This window comes from Manis javanica, chromosome 2 (genome assembly GCF_040802235.1).
Source record: "Manis javanica isolate MJ-LG chromosome 2, MJ_LKY, whole genome shotgun sequence".
NCBI lineage: Eukaryota > Metazoa > Chordata > Mammalia > Pholidota > Manidae > Manis > Manis javanica.
This window is the reverse complement of record NC_133157.1, coordinates 16,130,943-16,147,761: the sequence shown is the minus strand read 5'-3', so window position 1 is coordinate 16,147,761 and position 16,819 is coordinate 16,130,943. Positions and strand designations below refer to the sequence as shown.

General features: G+C 40.0%; 1 protein-coding gene and 1 long non-coding RNA gene across 4 annotated transcripts in view; one reads left to right on the top strand and one right to left on the bottom strand.

Annotated features, from left to right (window-relative positions):
* Window positions 1-9,477, bottom strand: part of LOC118973122 (uncharacterized) — a 95,432-nt gene extending 85,955 nt beyond the window's left edge. The window contains exons 1-4 of one of the 2 annotated variants that reach the window (XR_012126534.1): window positions 7,986-9,477; window positions 7,231-7,313; window positions 4,410-4,509; window positions 2,508-2,612 (exon numbers count right to left, since the gene is read on the bottom strand). This is a non-coding gene — a long non-coding RNA (uncharacterized lncRNA). The remainder of the gene's footprint in view (window positions 1-2,507; window positions 2,613-4,409; window positions 4,510-7,230; window positions 7,314-7,985) is intronic. The other variant, XR_005062351.2, reaches the window with a different exon arrangement.
* Window positions 4,533-16,007, top strand: TLR4 (toll like receptor 4). Of its 2 annotated transcripts, XM_037022240.2 has the most exons (3): window positions 4,534-4,817; window positions 9,490-9,656; window positions 12,904-16,007. In XM_037022240.2, the coding sequence occupies exons 1-3, from the start codon at window positions 4,725-4,727 to the stop codon at window positions 15,158-15,160; spliced, it is 2,517 nt and encodes an 838-aa protein (XP_036878135.2). In that variant the 5' UTR covers window positions 4,534-4,724; the 3' UTR covers window positions 15,161-16,007. The 2 variants fall into 2 exon arrangements, with proteins under 2 accessions (XP_036878136.2, XP_036878135.2); XM_037022241.2 differs by lacking the exon at window positions 9,490-9,656 and having other exon boundaries at window positions 4,533-4,817.
* Window positions 16,008-16,819: the final 812 nt, after the last annotated feature.

The following is a 16,819-nucleotide window of genomic DNA, read 5'->3' as shown; positions in this document are numbered from 1 at the left end:
CATGCAGTCAATATACGTGAATATTGCATAAAGCCTCTATCTTTATGGAGTTTAATTTTACTGGTGAGGGAGAAAATACAGAGGTGGGAAATTCAAAGTATTTTTAAAAATAACACAGGAAATGTAGTAGACATTTCAGGCCTGGGTGGAGTAAGCACTACTTAGGCTGTTTGCCTTCATAAACCCTGTGGGGATGCACTCCCTCACTCCTGGTACTAGAGGGATTTGGAAGAAAATATTGCGATGTACTTAATGTTAGTACTTAATGTTAGGACTGAGCCCTAGAGACAAGAATTGGGTGACCTGGAGTCAGCAGAGTATGCTTTATGCTTCTGTTTAAAAGTAGCATTTTCTGTAATATAGGTGACAAGAATATTGGTCCAAGGCATGCTAATGGATACAGGAGTAGTATTGGGCATCCAAGGATGAAAGAGGTCAGGTAACATGGAGCATTCTATTTCCTTTTTAGATGCAAATACACATCAGTCTAGCGCATGTTCTAAAAAGTCCTTAGAAAAACATATCTCTTTATTCTCTGTTTAGCCATTTGTCTCCCTTATTTACTTGAACACAGCCTGTGCTTTTCTGTCCTTAGTGACAAACTGAACTTCACTGGATTTAAGACACCCCCGATGTAAGATGTACCATTACTTTATTTGCCACTAAGAAAGAAAAAACAAACTCTGCCTATTATAATTGTAATAGATTGTTAATTATGAGACACATTCTGATTTGAGAGGTGCTAATACATGAAAATAATCTGAAACTTAGAATTGTTGGATAGAATCAGATTTGGTTCTGAGATATGCCAAACTAAGGGGGATTTCTCCTCCCAGCCAATATATATTGTGATTGTTTACTCCTATTCTTTTATTTTAATTACCATGAAACAGATATGACAGTATGCTAAGGTTGTGGCATAGATAACCCACTGATCAAGAAAGATTTGTATTCCCTTTCCATAGCATAGAATTGGTATTGTGGAGTGGTACCCACCAGTGACTCTGTGTGTGTGTGTGTGTGTGTGAGTTTTGGGTAAGGCTAGGAGGCTTGAAGCTTAGGAGACAGAGTCCTTGCAATTATGTGTGGTCTTGGGTCAAGTCCTGGCCAATGGAGTGAGAGCAGAGAGAGTGCATGTCACTTCCGAGCAGAAGTATTTAAGTATCTGTGTCTTCCCATTTTGTTGTTGTTGTTGTTTTTTTATTCTACAGCAAACTTAGAGGCTGCATATTGAATATGGTGCCATAATGAAATAAAATGAGTCTGGATCCAAGAATTGTTCTTGGAGTACCTCCAAGTCAGGAATATCCTCAGTGAGCATTTCATGAGGAAGAAATAAACTTTTATTGCATTGAGTCACTGAGATTTGTAGGTTCACATAGTGATTAGTCTAACCTAACACAGGTCAGTTCTGTTTTCTTTATTCTTACGAATATACAATACCTGCCAAATACTATCAAACACTTCTCCCAGAATTCTGGGGAAGATGCGCTTCCTCCATTGAGTGAGTGATGATAGTTCCTGAGCTGACCTTGCTCCAAATGGAGTGCAAAACTGAGTTGCTCCCCATGTCCCTAGCCAAGTCTCTATCCCTATGCCCAGGGTATAATTATTACTGTATTGTATGGAAATTACAGCCCAGGATAATAACTAATCACTACTGTCCTACTTCATTCTAACAGTGCAGTGGTAGGTCCATGCACATAAGCAAATAAAATTTGATGACAAAGAGATTAATGTTTCTCCTTTGTATTTGATAGATGGCCTGTCTTCTGGAAGAGGCACACAGAACTGAGCCACCTTTGATTAAGGTCAGTAGATGCTAGGGTGTTAATCCCATAAAAAGTAAGCATTTTTACAAGGCACTATCATGAATTCTCTAGTCATCGATAAGAAAATTTTCCAGGAAGACTTCTATAAAACATATATTAACATCTCATGAAACATATTTGGAGAGAGCTTCTTGAACCCTTTATCTTAGTCTTCATCTTATCCAGCAAGGGGTTTTCTCTTCAGTGATGAGAAGAAAGAGGATTTGCACCATTACATGCATATCACTCTATTCAATTAAGTGCTATTTTCTAGTAATGGGGTGTAGTTGCATCTCACCTGAAATAACACATTTGTTTCTCCTTCTTTGGAGGTGGACACAGACGAAGAGAAATGGGATATAAGCAATGCACAGCCTCAAAATATTATTAATAAGGCGTGAGGTAATTTAATTTGCATTTCAGCATAAAGGATGGATTAGAAGAGTTGAGGCATTGGAAGAGGTGAGTCTGGTCCCTGGAAGATTGGTTAACTGTATTGCACTAATCTAGGTCAAGATTTATGTTCACTTGTAACACTAATAGAAATGAAGGCTGACATTTTAGAATTATTTTATAGATAAAATCTCTAGGGCATGGTAGAATGTTTTATTTTAAAATGTAGGTTTTATTACTCAGGTGTGGTGAGGCCAACAGATCAGAAGATCATTGCCATTGCAAAGGGAGTTTGTTACTCACAGTTCCCAGCAGGAGGAGGTCCCACACCAGGCAGGGCCACATGCGTCCTTCTGTTAGTAGACAGGAGTGAGAGGAAGGCCTGGGCAGGAACCTTTACTGTGGTTTCTGTGGGAAAGGCAAGGAAAGGAAGTGTAAGCAGGCTCAGAATCTGCTAGTTTGAACAATTTCAGGAGTCTGTAGGGTATAGGTGCTTTCTCAGGTTTCTGGTGCCTGGCCCTGTGATGATTAAGGTAGAAGAATATTGACTCCTCAAGTATAAAACCCAGACATAGGAAATGGTTCAGAGTATGGGCTTTGGATTGGTTAGTGTGTCTATGAAAGGTATATATACTCCAGGGAAAATCATTTGCTATTTCTAAGAATTGTCTAGCCCCGTGAGGGACAGTCTATCCCCAGCCACAGAGCCCCACTTCAAGAGCAACAAAAATGCCAAAAATAAAAAACAGAATTAATGCACATTTGATGAGGGAAATGGAGAAATCACAGAGATTTCCATAGACTAACTATGTGGAAAGTGAAGTGCTATTCACTTTCCAGGGAACTAACCTTTATTGTGGCATCTACTGTGTGCCAAATACTACTGTAAGACCTTTACATAATCGCAATTAATACTCAAAGTAAAGCTTTGACAGGGGTCTATTTTTAGCTTAATTTTACAATGGTGTTGAGGACGTCTGCGAGAGTTGGTGCTTAATCCCCTGTGATATGCTCCCTCCCAGCTTGATTTTAGAGATGTTGCATTTGGGGTGCCTGCAGGACATCTTGGTAGAATCTTCTAGGACACAAAACCCATAATATCCCTATTTTAAACTATGATCTTAGTTATCAGAAACTTAGATTGTTCTTGCTACATCCCAGATACTGTCCTAAAAGCTTGACAAATGCCACCTTACTTAATTCCAACACAATACTTCAAGATTATTATCTCACACTATCTCCATTTTATTCATACTTTAATCATAATAGTAGCAATTTATACAATATACTTACTGGTACACTTGCACTAGACTAGGTGTTTTATGTAAAATTAACTTAATTCAATCATAAAAGACAAATATGATCATCTGCATTTTAAAGGCCAGAAAACTAAGGCCTTAGTGGTTTGTATCATTTGACTGCTATCACATGGCTTTATTTTGATGAATTTCATAAATGTGAGCTTCTGTTTTGATTCGAACTATTTCCCATTTTACAGACCACAAATTAAGGCTCAGTTGTTCAAATGACCTGACCAATGTCACAAAGTCATACATCACCCACCCTGCACTGGAATTTCAGTATATTTGATTCTTCATACCAATCTTTCCCCAATATCCCTAAGTTTTTTAACTGTTTCAAGGGAGCTTTATTTTCAATTAGTTTCATGAATATGAGTTTCTTCTTCACAAGATTTCACAAGATCGGACCGTGCTGCAGACTGAATCCTGTCTCCCTCCCCAAACCTCAACCCATCAGATTCATATGTAGAAGTCCTAATGTGACTGTATTTTGAAATCGGGCCTTTAAAAGGGTAATTGAGGTAAAATGAGGTGATATGAGTGGGCTTTAATCCAATATGACTGGTGTCCTTATAAGAAGGGGAAATTAGGACACAGACATACACAGGAGGCCAGTGTGAAGGCACAGGGAGATGTCCATAACAGCCATGGAGGGAGCCTGGGAAGAAATCAATCCAGTTGACACCCTGATTTCAGGCTTCCAGCCTCCAGAACTTCACGAGGAAACAAATTTTTATGGTTTGAGTCACCTAGTCTGGGATACTTTGTTATGGTAACCAACCGTAGGAAGTTAATATAGACAATAAGTTTCCATCACTAAAACAGAATGGGAAAATCACCACACCATCCTAGAGAGTTACACAGCCTGTTTGACCAGTCTGATTATTTCCCTAAGTTCACGAACCCTCAGGTCAGGTGACTTTCTGGGATAAGAGCCAGCTTTCTCTTGCTGTTACTTCATCCATTGGTCTGCAGACATTTCCGTCTTCTTCCAACTTCCCCTCCTATGACAGGGGAGATAAACATTAGAGAAACAAAAGCACAGAATGTTAACGTTGCCACTCTCACTTCCTCTTGCACCTTAACCCAGAACTGCTTTGAATACAGTAATTGCCCTGAGGCACTGAGCCAGGGAGAGAAGACAGCAGTGCCTCAGCCGTAGGCACTTAGAGCCCATCATGTTTTTACAGGGCCACTTCTGCTCACCGAAAATGCTGGGATGATGTCTCCCACCCGCCTGGCTGGGACTCTGATCCCGGCCATGGCCTTCCTCACCTGCCTGCGCCCTGAGAGCTGGGACCCTTGCATACAGGTATGTGGTTGGGTCAGTTCACCTCCTGTAAGATTTGCCTTGTTTCTGAAAAACGCTCTCTTCCAAGTACTTCACACTGTGGGCCTCAGTAAGTTTTCTTTGCAAAATGGAGTTAAAATTGCCTTAAGGACTTGAGAAGCCACAGAGACTAAATAATTCATGGTTACAGGTACTAACCGGCAGCCCATGGAGTTGTGTCCCATTTAGGACTTTAAGTGCTAATAGGGGTTTTAGGTCACATAGACCTGCTTAAAATCACTGTTCTTTAACCTCTGAGCTGTGTGTCCTTGAAAAAGTTACTAAATCTCTCTGAGACTACTTTTTACATCTATAAAAACATAATAATACCTCCTTCAATACAGAATTGTAAGGCGGCTGCTTCTTGTGATTCCTTTCTGCTGGTGGTTTGTACACTTAGTTTTAAGCATTCTCTTTGCCTCTTTCAATTCAGGAAAAGTTTTGTTTTGTTTTGTTTGGTCTCTTACTAGAACTTTTCAGTTGCATTTCAGAAATCTAAATCTAGTCACAGGTCTGTTCAAAGGAGGAAAAGAAAAGAGTTGGGAAAAAAAGGACAGAAAATAAAGACGGAGAGAGACAAAAGAAAAAAAACAGAGATATAAATTATCAACTAATACAATGTCTATTTTTTCCCTGTGAAATACCAACCCACTGCTTTGTAATCTCATTCAAGATGGAAATATTTTGGTTTTCCCTAGCATGGATTTCACATTGCTTGGGAAGCCTATAGTAGAACCAAACATCCAAGAGAATAGTCTGGGATTTAGGGTCAGAAACTCAGGAAAAGCATATCCAGCCAGTTCTGAAATTGAGGGCACGGGGGAAATACTGTAGTTCAATTTGTAACTGAGCTGAATGTATCTCCAAATCTCCCCAACCCTGATCCCCAACCCCCAGCCTTACTCCTAATTCTCCTCTGATCCACCTGCGATTGGGTTCATGGGGGTAGATCTTCTGATCAAGGTCACGCTGGATAAAATCACCCCTCGTTTGGCTCCTCCCTTTCTCTTCACGCCCCATATACTCATCCTCCAAAGCCTGTGTAGCCCTGCCGGTCCCCTCAGTGCCACCCTAGGGCAAGTCCTCTTGGCAAGTGATTGGTCTCCTAACTCCGTGGACCCCTTCCTTGAATTTACTGTGCACATTTTTGTTTGTTGTTTATTAGTTGTTTTCCCTGAGGCTCAGTTCTAACAAATTATCCTTGTTAAAAAACAAAATTCATCCAAGTAAATGTGAAGATGTAATTGGCTTTATTAAATAATTCATGAATTAGGCAGCATCCCCTCTAGCAAGTAGAGAGATGCTCCAAGGAATTGTACAGAATGGAAGGTTTTTATAGACAGGAAGGTGGGGAAAAGTTATTACCAAAAGAATAAAAGGGATTGTTTCAGGCAAGATCACTTTCTGTAGGGGGGAAAGCAAGGGATCTTATAATGCAGATTACCTTTTCTTCTTTCAAGGAAGATAGAGAAAGTTCAAGGGATAGATTATCTTTTCAGTGATGCTGAACAGAAAATTCCTAACTGACTACATTTCTGGGAAAGGCTGAACCTGCAATTAGATTTAGGTATTAGCCCTGGTCTGGACTTGGCCCAACAGAGTTGACACCATGTTGGACCTGTGCATTTCTCTTTAAGATCCTCCTTAAAACCTTTTAATAACATTTTATTATAATTAGGACAGTTTGCTACCACAGGACCTTTGCACTGGCTATTTCCTCTAGCTACAATCCTTTTCCCCTAGATGAGTGCTACCCAAAGGCAGTATCACGGGGATTGCATGATATTATTTAAATTTAAATAATACATTTAACTAATGCATTTAACTAAATAAAATTAATTTTTAACTAAATTTAAATGTAGTTTAAAATTCTGTTGTAGCCACATTAAAAAATAACAGGTGAATTTAATTTTAATAACACTTTTATTTAACCCAGTATATTCAAAATATTATTTCAAAATGTAATATATACTAAAATATTAAGATATCTTAGATTCTTTCTTTGGTACTCTTTATAATTTAGTGTATATATGTTACATTTAACATACATCTCAGTTTTGACTGCCCCCATTTCTTGTGCTCATTAGCCATCTGTGGCTAGAGGCTACCATGTTGGACAGTGCAGACCCAGATATTTTCACGACTTAATCCCTTACATTATTCACATCTCTGCTTAAATGTCACCTCCTCTGGGAAGTCTTCCTTGATCGCCTCTTGTAGAGCTCTCCATTTCCCATATTTGCTTCTAATCTTCTATGCTGCCTTTATATTTTTATAGCACACCACTATACATTTGTTCATTGTTTGTCTTTCCCTATGAAATGGAATCTGTAAAAAGACAAGATCATTGCTGGCTTACTTATCTCTATAACCCACTGTTTCATGCCAGTCTTACCTATCAATAACCAATGTTGTGACTGGACTGATCCTTGTATTTGTGAATGCAAGATGCCCTTTAGCAATAGTCATCAGGAAATTCTGAAAAAATAAAGGTTTATCACTGACAGGGCCAGGCAATTACACAGCACAGGTAAGGCCCCATAGCAAGGTGACAGAGAGAGAGAAAGCATGGAGGGCCCTGAGGTTCTGCTTCTACTGGGGTCGAGGGTGGAGCCTAGGGTTTTGGGGGCTCATCCTTTGTTGGTGAATTTAAAACAGAAGAGTAGGAATTAAAGTGTGGAAAGGGAAGAAAAAAAATAGTGGCCTAAATAGCCAGTTTTTAAAATCAACCAAGGTCCAAAACAAAGGAGCCTCACAGTGGGGGAAGTGGCCAGGCTCTTTATCTTGGTGTGCCTGGCAGTGTGTTTATTCAAGATAACCCTTTTTGAAGTGGATGCCTCCACAATCTAAGCTTAAAATGGGCACTTGCATTACAAAAAGAAAAGCCAGCTGTCAGAGCTTATAACATTGCCAGTGCCTAGCATACAGTAGTTGCTCAATTTATATGTGTTAAATGATGAAAAGTATTGCCATAGGACAAAATAAAAGGCCCTCCTAGTCTGGCTCTAGCTCCCCCTCTGGCTTGGGTTTGACCATTCTCTCCAGGTACCAACTGAACAGAATTAGTTTTCCACCCCTTCTTGTTTACACTGTTTTCTCCCTCTTTGCTCTTCCCACATATTAATATCTTATTCATTCTTCAAGACCCACCTTGAAATCTCTTTCTCAGAAGCTATGATCCCTGGATCCAGAATTGATCTCTAATTTTCTGAAATACGAACTGTTTTCCAAGGCTGGTGTATGTTCCTTTCTGGTAGTGTGAGGTTCGGCTTCTGTCTTATCCCTTTCTCTGGGAGCTCATGAAAGTGTGGAGTTGCATCATATTAGTGTCTGCATTGTCCACATTTAGCAGAAAGATGCCTAGACTTTGGACTTAAACAAACCTCCACTCATCAGTTATTCATTCATTTATTCAACAAATACTTACCAAGCATTAACCATTTACCAAGCACCATTCTAAGTGCTGGAGATATAACAGAGCAAGACTCTGCAAACTTACCATCTAGGGACGGAAATGAACAGTATGTATGGAATAATCCCACAGACAACATAATTATAGCTGGTGGGTGATACATCTGCGGAGGAGGATGGAAGATGGTAAGGAAGAATGCCTGGTAAGGAAACCAGCCTCTACTAGACAGTACAGTCTGTGAGGCTCCTATGACAGACAGCATTTGAGGAGACGTGAAAATGAAGTGAACAGCTGTACATAGGACCTGTGAAACTTTATGCATGTTGCCTCATCTCTCTGACTTCTTTTTCTTTAAAAAACTTTATGTGAAGATTAATGTATATAACATAAAGGAAATATGCCACCATATACTAAGGGATTAACAAGAGCAGATAATAATAAATGTTAATATTTACTGATCATTTATACTGTAATAGGCATTGAGATAATCTCTTTAAATGGCTTATTCATTTAATCCGTTTAACAGATGCTACTGGTTTTTAACAGAAAACCCAAATTAGCTGGTTTAAGCAAGGAATTTTTTTGAAGAAACCAGAGAATTCAGGAATTAAATGGGAGGTTATTGAACAAGGTTTGCAAAGAATTAGGGAAAAGTTTATAGAAACCAGCATAGGAACCAAGGGAGCAAAAAGCACTTGACCTTATTTACTGGGTTCCACTACTGGAGTCCATGCACTCCAGAGATTTTTTTTCCCCATTTCTGTATCACCTGCTCAAAGGTAAGTGAGTCAAGGGAGAGAATGCAATTGGCAGAAATCAGGCTATGATTAAGGGAGGTCTGGATATTGTGCCTGGTAGTCTCCCCAGGGCTGTATACAGTGGGGTTGTATTTAGGGAAAAGAAAGCTTTTCCTCAAATCACACAGAAGAGTTGGGGCAAGACCCAGAGCTTTTGTACTCCAGAGCCTCACCTCTTTGCCACTTGACTCCATTGCTTCTTGCTAAATGCTGCCATTGTGATACTAGTGGTGAGAATATGGCATGGATAGTAGGTACCCTTCCCTTCCTAATTTAGAGCATAGCATTTTGTAAGTATAAAGGGAGTGGATAAATGGATGAATGAATGGATAAAGGTTGGCTGGGCACTGTGCTTGCACTAGAGGTCTCTCAGGCTCTGGCACAGGGAGGGGAGTTGAGAGGGCAGGCCACTGAGATGCCTTCATCTAATGTACCATCATTGCAGGTGGTTCCTAACATTACTTACCAATGCATGGAGTTGAATTTCTACAAAATCCCTGACAACATTCCCAGATCAACCAAGGAACTGGACCTGAGCTTTAACCCCCTGAGGCATTTAGGCAGCCATAGCTTCTCCAGCTTCCCAGAACTGCAGGTGCTGGATTTATCCAGGTAACAATGAGCTTTTACACACTGCATAAGGTGACATGTTCTTTGTTCTATTATTTCATTCTTAACTCAGAAAGCCTGGTTGGTGGAGTTTCATCTTATAAACCTGGTCAAGCCACCTCCCCTCTCCAGGTCTGTTTCCCTATCTGTGAAATGAACATTTGGATGAGATATTTTCTAAAGATAATTCCTTCTTTGGATTTTCATTTAATTCAGGGGAGAAAACTGGCTCAAACTCTTTCATCAGCAATTATTTACTTACTACAACATATACTTATTATATGTTGTACACTCTGCTAGGAAACAAGAATATATGGATATATAACATACAACCCCATGTACTAAGGAGGACATATGCACTTGGAAGAATCAGTATGTTAAAATCTTGAGCATGGTGCTGGGTACATAGTAAGCATTCAATAAAGGTTGCTTGATTCTGATTTTGGATTTTGAAGCTGAGATAAAGACGGTAACATTATAATAGGAGGTGATATATTATGTGTACACGAGAGGTAAAACATTGTATTGTTCAGAAGAGGGGCCTTCTCTGCAGTGGATAATCAAGACAAGATTTCATGATTTGAGTGGGATTCAAATAATGTCTAGAATATTGAAAGTAGAATAGAGGATAGGGAATTAGGAAGGTACAAGTAACACAAGGAGAAAGATGGCAAGATTGAAGGTAAATATCTGCTGGGAGAAGGAACAGTGAGTATGATTTTCTTTTCTGATGGAGGGAAGTATATCATTTACTGGGATAAGTGATTATCATTATTTTGGGGTCAGGTACTGAATCCTAAAATTATTTTCATCATTAGGGCCTTATTTAAAAATGTACTAGATAATGGACTATATTCTCTATAAAAGTTTTTGGAAAATGAAGAAATGTTATGTGTATGTATATATGTATACATATATATACATATATGGCTTTTTATTATGGAAATTCTTATTAAAGACTAAGAGCATACTATAAAAATCCATTTAGAACAGATATTTCTGTAGACAAGTGAGCATCTGATGTTTAGAGTCTAAATTGGATATTGATAGAACGTAACAAAAGGGACATTTTAAAGAGTGAGAGAGAGCACAGAACCCTGTGGGGGTCAAGAGACCTGAGCAAGGTCCTCCTCCAACATTTATAGCTATGTGGCGTGAGACAGTCACTACCTCAGCCCATCAGATTCATATGTAGAAGTCCTAATGTGACTCAGTTTTCACATTTGTGAAATGGAAATGATGAAGCTTAACCCACAGGGATAAATGTGAAAATGAATGTCAACTTGCTATGTATATTAAAAACTTCATAAGTATAAAATATTATTATTATCATTATTATTATGGCATTTCACTGGTTGTAAAGTTTAGTTTTCTGAGTAAGAATTTCGTGAAGAACTATATTGAGTTAGATAGACAAACCTCCCCCATTTTTAAACAAGTAGTTTCTCAACAAACAATGTCTCTTATAATTCATCTTCAAACCCCTACATTCCCAAGGAACTTCCCTCAGAGACCTTAAATATGTGCTTAGAGAGAAGCCAGCTCCCCCTCCGGCTAGCCAGCAGGAGATTCTGGATTAGGGCAAGAACAATCAATAGCACAACAGATACTCTGTGCCTCAACTAGTCCGTTCTCTGTGGATGCCCATGATGGACCAGGCAGCCTTTGTCCCTGCTATGGAAACCTACTGATACACACTTTTTTCTTTTTATAGGTGAGCAAACTGAGATTTGGAGAGCTTAAGTGACTTATCTATGTTCACATAGCTTGTTAGCAGTAGAACAGAGACTCATGTACACGTCTCCTGCTTCCAAGTTAAACGTTCTCTTCATCTTAATACTCTGCTTATCTAAAGTAATGACCCCTCTTTGATGAGACAGAAACATAGCAAAACCCTATACCATGATGCATAAGGACTATGGGCTGTAAAATCATGTAACTGAAAGTAACTTGAGGAATAATCAAGTTTAGCTATCTCAGGTAGCAATAATAACTAAGGCCAAGAGGAAAGGCAGTTCCCAAGATCATGGTATGAAAGGAAAGCAGAGGCATCAGAACCCAGGTGTCTTATCCCCCTTCTCAGTGTTCTTTCCACTGTACCCACCCCCTTCTATCCAGTTACCAGTCAATACCAAAAATTGGACCAAATGCTTTCATTACCCATGACTCTCCTGAGGGGATATAGCCAGTGGGGAACACTGCAAATGCAACTCAAGTTGGATTAGGAAAGGACTCATTTGCAAAGCATAACTGGTCTGGACTCACAATGCTAGCGAGAGTTTTCCATTGGCTAGATGAGAGCCTTGTGTCTGGGACACTTCGGTGAACACTGTATGCAGCATGGCTTCTATTTCCCTTGGGTGAAATTCAAAACGCTTTATATCTGGTCTGTAAGCCTCTGCCTTGCTTAGAGCCTTTTTTCTCTACAACCTCATCTCACACCTCTTCTCTTCCCTGTCTCTAATCTGGATACAGAAGCTGTTTTCTTATGGTTCCTCCATGTATCGTGGTTGCTGCCTATCTTAGGTCTTTTGTATCCACTGTTCTTTCCACTTCTTTTTCTTGTTAATTTCTACCCATCTTTCAGATTTAAACCTAAGTGCTATCAGAGAAGCCTGTTTTGATCCCCCTTTCCTAGGTCCATTTCTTTGATATAAACTCTCTCAGCACATTTTCCTTTTCTTCTACAAAACTCACTCCTATCACCTGCTCTTACCATTTACCTGTGATAATTACAACTTCCAAATATCTAGCTATCATATTTGGAGAACCCTGCATAAACATTGAAGTTGTCTGTGACACTTAATGTGTAATTTTTACATCTTTGAAATTGATGTTCACCAGCCACTTATCATACCTAACAACTTAACTGTACCATCTGTACCAATAAGACATATAATCACAATTAGGTGGCTGGAAATGGCTAATGTTGATCCAAGGACATCACATACTGTGTCAGCCATACAGTCTTCATGTATGATTGATCTTTAACTGATTTCCTTCTGAGAGATACGCTGCCTCTGCTTACCACGTGTCCCTAGTGTGACAGAGTTTGTCGCTGTGGCCAGTATGCTAACACTGTTTCTGAGGGGCTTCATCTGCCCTGCTGGAGGTCTTTGCCTATGCAAAAAAAAAAAAAAAAAATCATACAACATGTCATGTGTGTGAGAGAGCTAGATGCCTGGGATTGTTATTCCGTTTTGGGGTTTTTATTCAGCAGAAATATAATCTGTATTTCTTTTCTCTGTAGGTGTGAAATTCAGATGATTGAAGATGATGCATATCAGGGCCTAGAGCACCTCTCCACCTTGATATTAACGGGAAACCCTATCCAGAGGTTGGCCCTGGGAGCCTTTTCAGGACTATCAAGTTTACAAACACTGGTGGCCGTGGAGACAAACATAGTATCTCTAGAGGACTTCCCCATTGGACATCTCAGAACTCTGAAGGAGCTTAATGTGGCTCACAATCTTATCCATTCTTTCAAGTTACCTGAGTATTTTTCTAACCTGTCCCACCTGAAGAACTTGGACCTTTCCGATAACAAGATCCAAAATATTTACCTTAAAGACTTGCAGGTGCTACATCAAATGCCCCTACACAAACTCTCTTTAGACTTGTCCCTGAATCCTCTGGACTTTATCCAACCAGGTGCCTTTAGAGAAATTAAACTCCGTGAACTGACTTTGAGAAGTAATTTTCACAGTACAGATGTAATGAAAACTTGTATTCAAGGTCTGGTTGGTTTAACAACCAATCGGTTGGTTCTGGGAGAATTTAGAAATGAAAGGAATGTGGAAAAATTTGATAAATCTGTCCTGGAGGGGCTGTGCAATTTGACCATTGAAAAATTCCAGATATCATACTTCAATTACTTCTCAGTTGATACTTCTGACTTATTTAATTGTTTGGCAAATGTTTCTGCAATTTCTCTGGCGCATCTGCATTCAAACCAACTAGAAGGCCCTTGGAAAGGTTTCAGATGTCAATACTTAGAACTGTTTAAATGTAAATTTGAACAATTTCCCATACTGGAGCTCGACTCTCTCACAACGTTTGTTTTCACTGCCAACAAAGGGATGAACACTTTTACTGAACTTAAGCTACCAAGGCTTGAGTTTCTAGATCTCAGTAGAAATGGCTTAAATTTCAAGGGTTGCTGTTCTGAGACTGATTTTGGGACAACCAGTCTCAAGTATTTAGATCTGAGCTTCAATTATATTATTACCATGCATTCAAACTTCATGGGCTTAGAGCAGCTGGAATATCTGGATCTCCAGCATTCCAATCTGAAACAGGCCAATGACTTTTCAATATTTCTATCACTCAAAAACCTCCGTTACCTTGATATTTCTTATACACAAACCCGAATTGTCTTCCATGGCATCTTTGATGGCTTGGTCAGCCTCGAAGTCTTGAAAATGGCTGGCAATTCTTTTCAGAACAACATCCTTCCAAATATTTTCTCAGATCTGACTAACCTGACCACACTGGACCTCTCTAAGTGTCAACTGGAAGAGGTGTCCCAGATGGCATTTGACTCACTCTCTAGACTTCAGTTGCTAAATATGAGTCACAACAACCTCTTGTCATTGGATATACTTATTTATAAACCTCTCCACTCCCTCCAGATTCTGGACTGCAGCTTCAATCGTATAGTAGCCTCCAGGGTGCAAGAAACACAGCATTTTCCAAGTAGTCTAGCTTCCTTAAATCTTAGTTGGAATGACTTTGCTTGTGTTTGTGAACACCAGGGTTTCCTGCAGTGGGTCAAGGACCAGAGGCAGCTCTTGGTGGAAGTTGAACAACTGGTGTGTGCAAAGCCTTTAGATATGCAGGATGTACCTTTGCTGAGTTTTAGGAGTACCACCTGTCAGATAAGCAAGACTATCATTAGTGTGTCAGTTCTCACTGTACTCATACTGTGTGTGGCAGTAGTTTTAGTCTATAAGTTCTATTTCCACCTGATGCTTCTTGCTGGCTGCAAAAAGTATGGCAGAGGTGAAAGCACCTATGATGCCTTTGTTATCTACTCAAGCCTGGATGAAGACTGGGTGAGGAATGAATTAGTAAAGAACTTGGAGGAAGGAGTGCCCCCTTTCCATCTTTGCCTTCACTACAGAGACTTTATTCCTGGTGTGGCCATCGCTGCCAACATCATCCAGGAAGGTTTCCACAAAAGCCGGAAGGTTATTGTCGTGGTGTCCCAGCACTTCATCCAGAGCCGATGGTGCATCTTTGAGTATGAGATTGCCCAGACCTGGCAGTTCCTGGGCAGTCACGCTGGCATCATCTTCATCGTCCTGCAGAAGCTGGAGAAGTCCCTGCTCCGGCAGCAGGTAGAGCTGTATCGCCTCCTCAGCAGGAACACTTACCTCGAGTGGGACGACAGTGTCCTGGGGCGGCACATCTTCTGGAGACGGCTCAGAAAAGCCTTGCTGGATGGGAAGCCATGGAGTCCAGAAGGAACAGCAGATGCAGAGAGCAGCCAGCCCAAAGACAGCTGAGGAGGAAAAACTCCTCAAGTGCTTCTTGCCCAGCTAGACCCAATACTTGTTCAGTTAACAAGTATTAAATGCTGCAACCTATTAGCCAGTGTGCTAAAAGCAGGTGATTCAGTGGTGTATAAAATACACAGCACTACTAATCTCATGGAGTTTACAGTGCACAGGGATAAATATCATGCTAAAATACAGAACCTCTAGGTGGATGCTTCAACCAACTCAGCTAAGGAGTCTCTGACAGGAAAAATCAGCTCAACTCTTACACCATCAAATTAAATTAGAACTAAGAGACTGAGCCCCAGTGAGATCAGAAAAAGACCTAGTTCTTCAGCTGAGTCTTTTGAATGGAAACTACTTCGTGTTCCATGTTTCAGCCATCTCAAAACAAAGTGGTTTTGGTAGCTGCAGCTAAGCTGGGTCTTTGCTCACTTTATTCTTTTCTGTTGAATCCTGTTTAAATTCTACTTGATGGCTCAGGAGACTCCGGATTCAGATCCCAGCTCCACTTTCAGTCAGTTTCCTTACTGGTTAAAAATCCCATAACTAATAGCTAAGGAAACCAGATTCACAAACATCCTGCTCATTTCTTAGCATGTTCTATTTATTAACTAATAGTCCCTGATACATTTTCATTTTTATAGATCCAGTTCTCATTTTTCATGTCTTCCCTATGACTCTTGTCATAAATAAATCTGGTAGAGGTACTCTGGAAATATCCACATTTAACCAGTATCTTTCAGACAAACATGTAAAATGTACGCTGTCACTTTGTCACTTGATGTCGTTCTAAAGTTATTATGTACTAAGTTAGGACTGTCATGAAAGTAGCATTAAAATAATTTGGTTCAAAGTGGCACTTACTGTAATAGAGGGGAACAATTCAAAATTCCGGGTCTCATAATGAGCAATTAAAATTGGAGGCAGGGCAAGAAGTGGGATGACCTCAGGAGGTCAGCCCTTCTTGATGATCTCAGAGACCTGTGGGCTAATATAGCTGACGTGAGCACACGACACGGTCTGCAGCAAAGGTTTCTACTGCCGCAAATGAGTATTGTTTGATGCAACACAATCTTTCAAGGGGTTGTGAAATGGTTCAAGGTGGGGAGCATGTGTTGCTTTCATTTCATGACCCCATTTTGTAAAGAGTAGATGTTATCACTGAGAAAATAATGTCCCTGAGGTTAATGTGAGTCACATGAAGGGGAAATCTTAGAAAAGCAGGATCACCCAGGTTCCCCAGAATGGTGCATTCAAAGAAAGAGCAATGAGAATATGTGGGAAATGGGACTGTCAAAAAACTGGAAATATGGGCATGGTTGGGAATGTGATTGTGACTGAGTATTTCAGAGTGTATTTTGATTGGAGCATGCTTGGAATCACCGAGCATACCTGGGTGTGCTTATAGGCCTTATGAGCTAGTGAAAGGGGGTATATGTATTTGTGCACATGCTTCTGTGTCTGTGTACATGCAGTAACATGTGTGTCTATGTGATCATGTCTGCATGGAAGAGAATGTGATTAAACTTCAAGGGGAATATGTGCATTTGATGTGGATGTCTACAGCAGCAGACAGGTTTTCTTCTGCGATAGGTTCTCTTCTCCTGTCTTTGTATGGGATTGCTTATATACAAATGTCTGCTTTAAATTCTGAGTGTACATGAA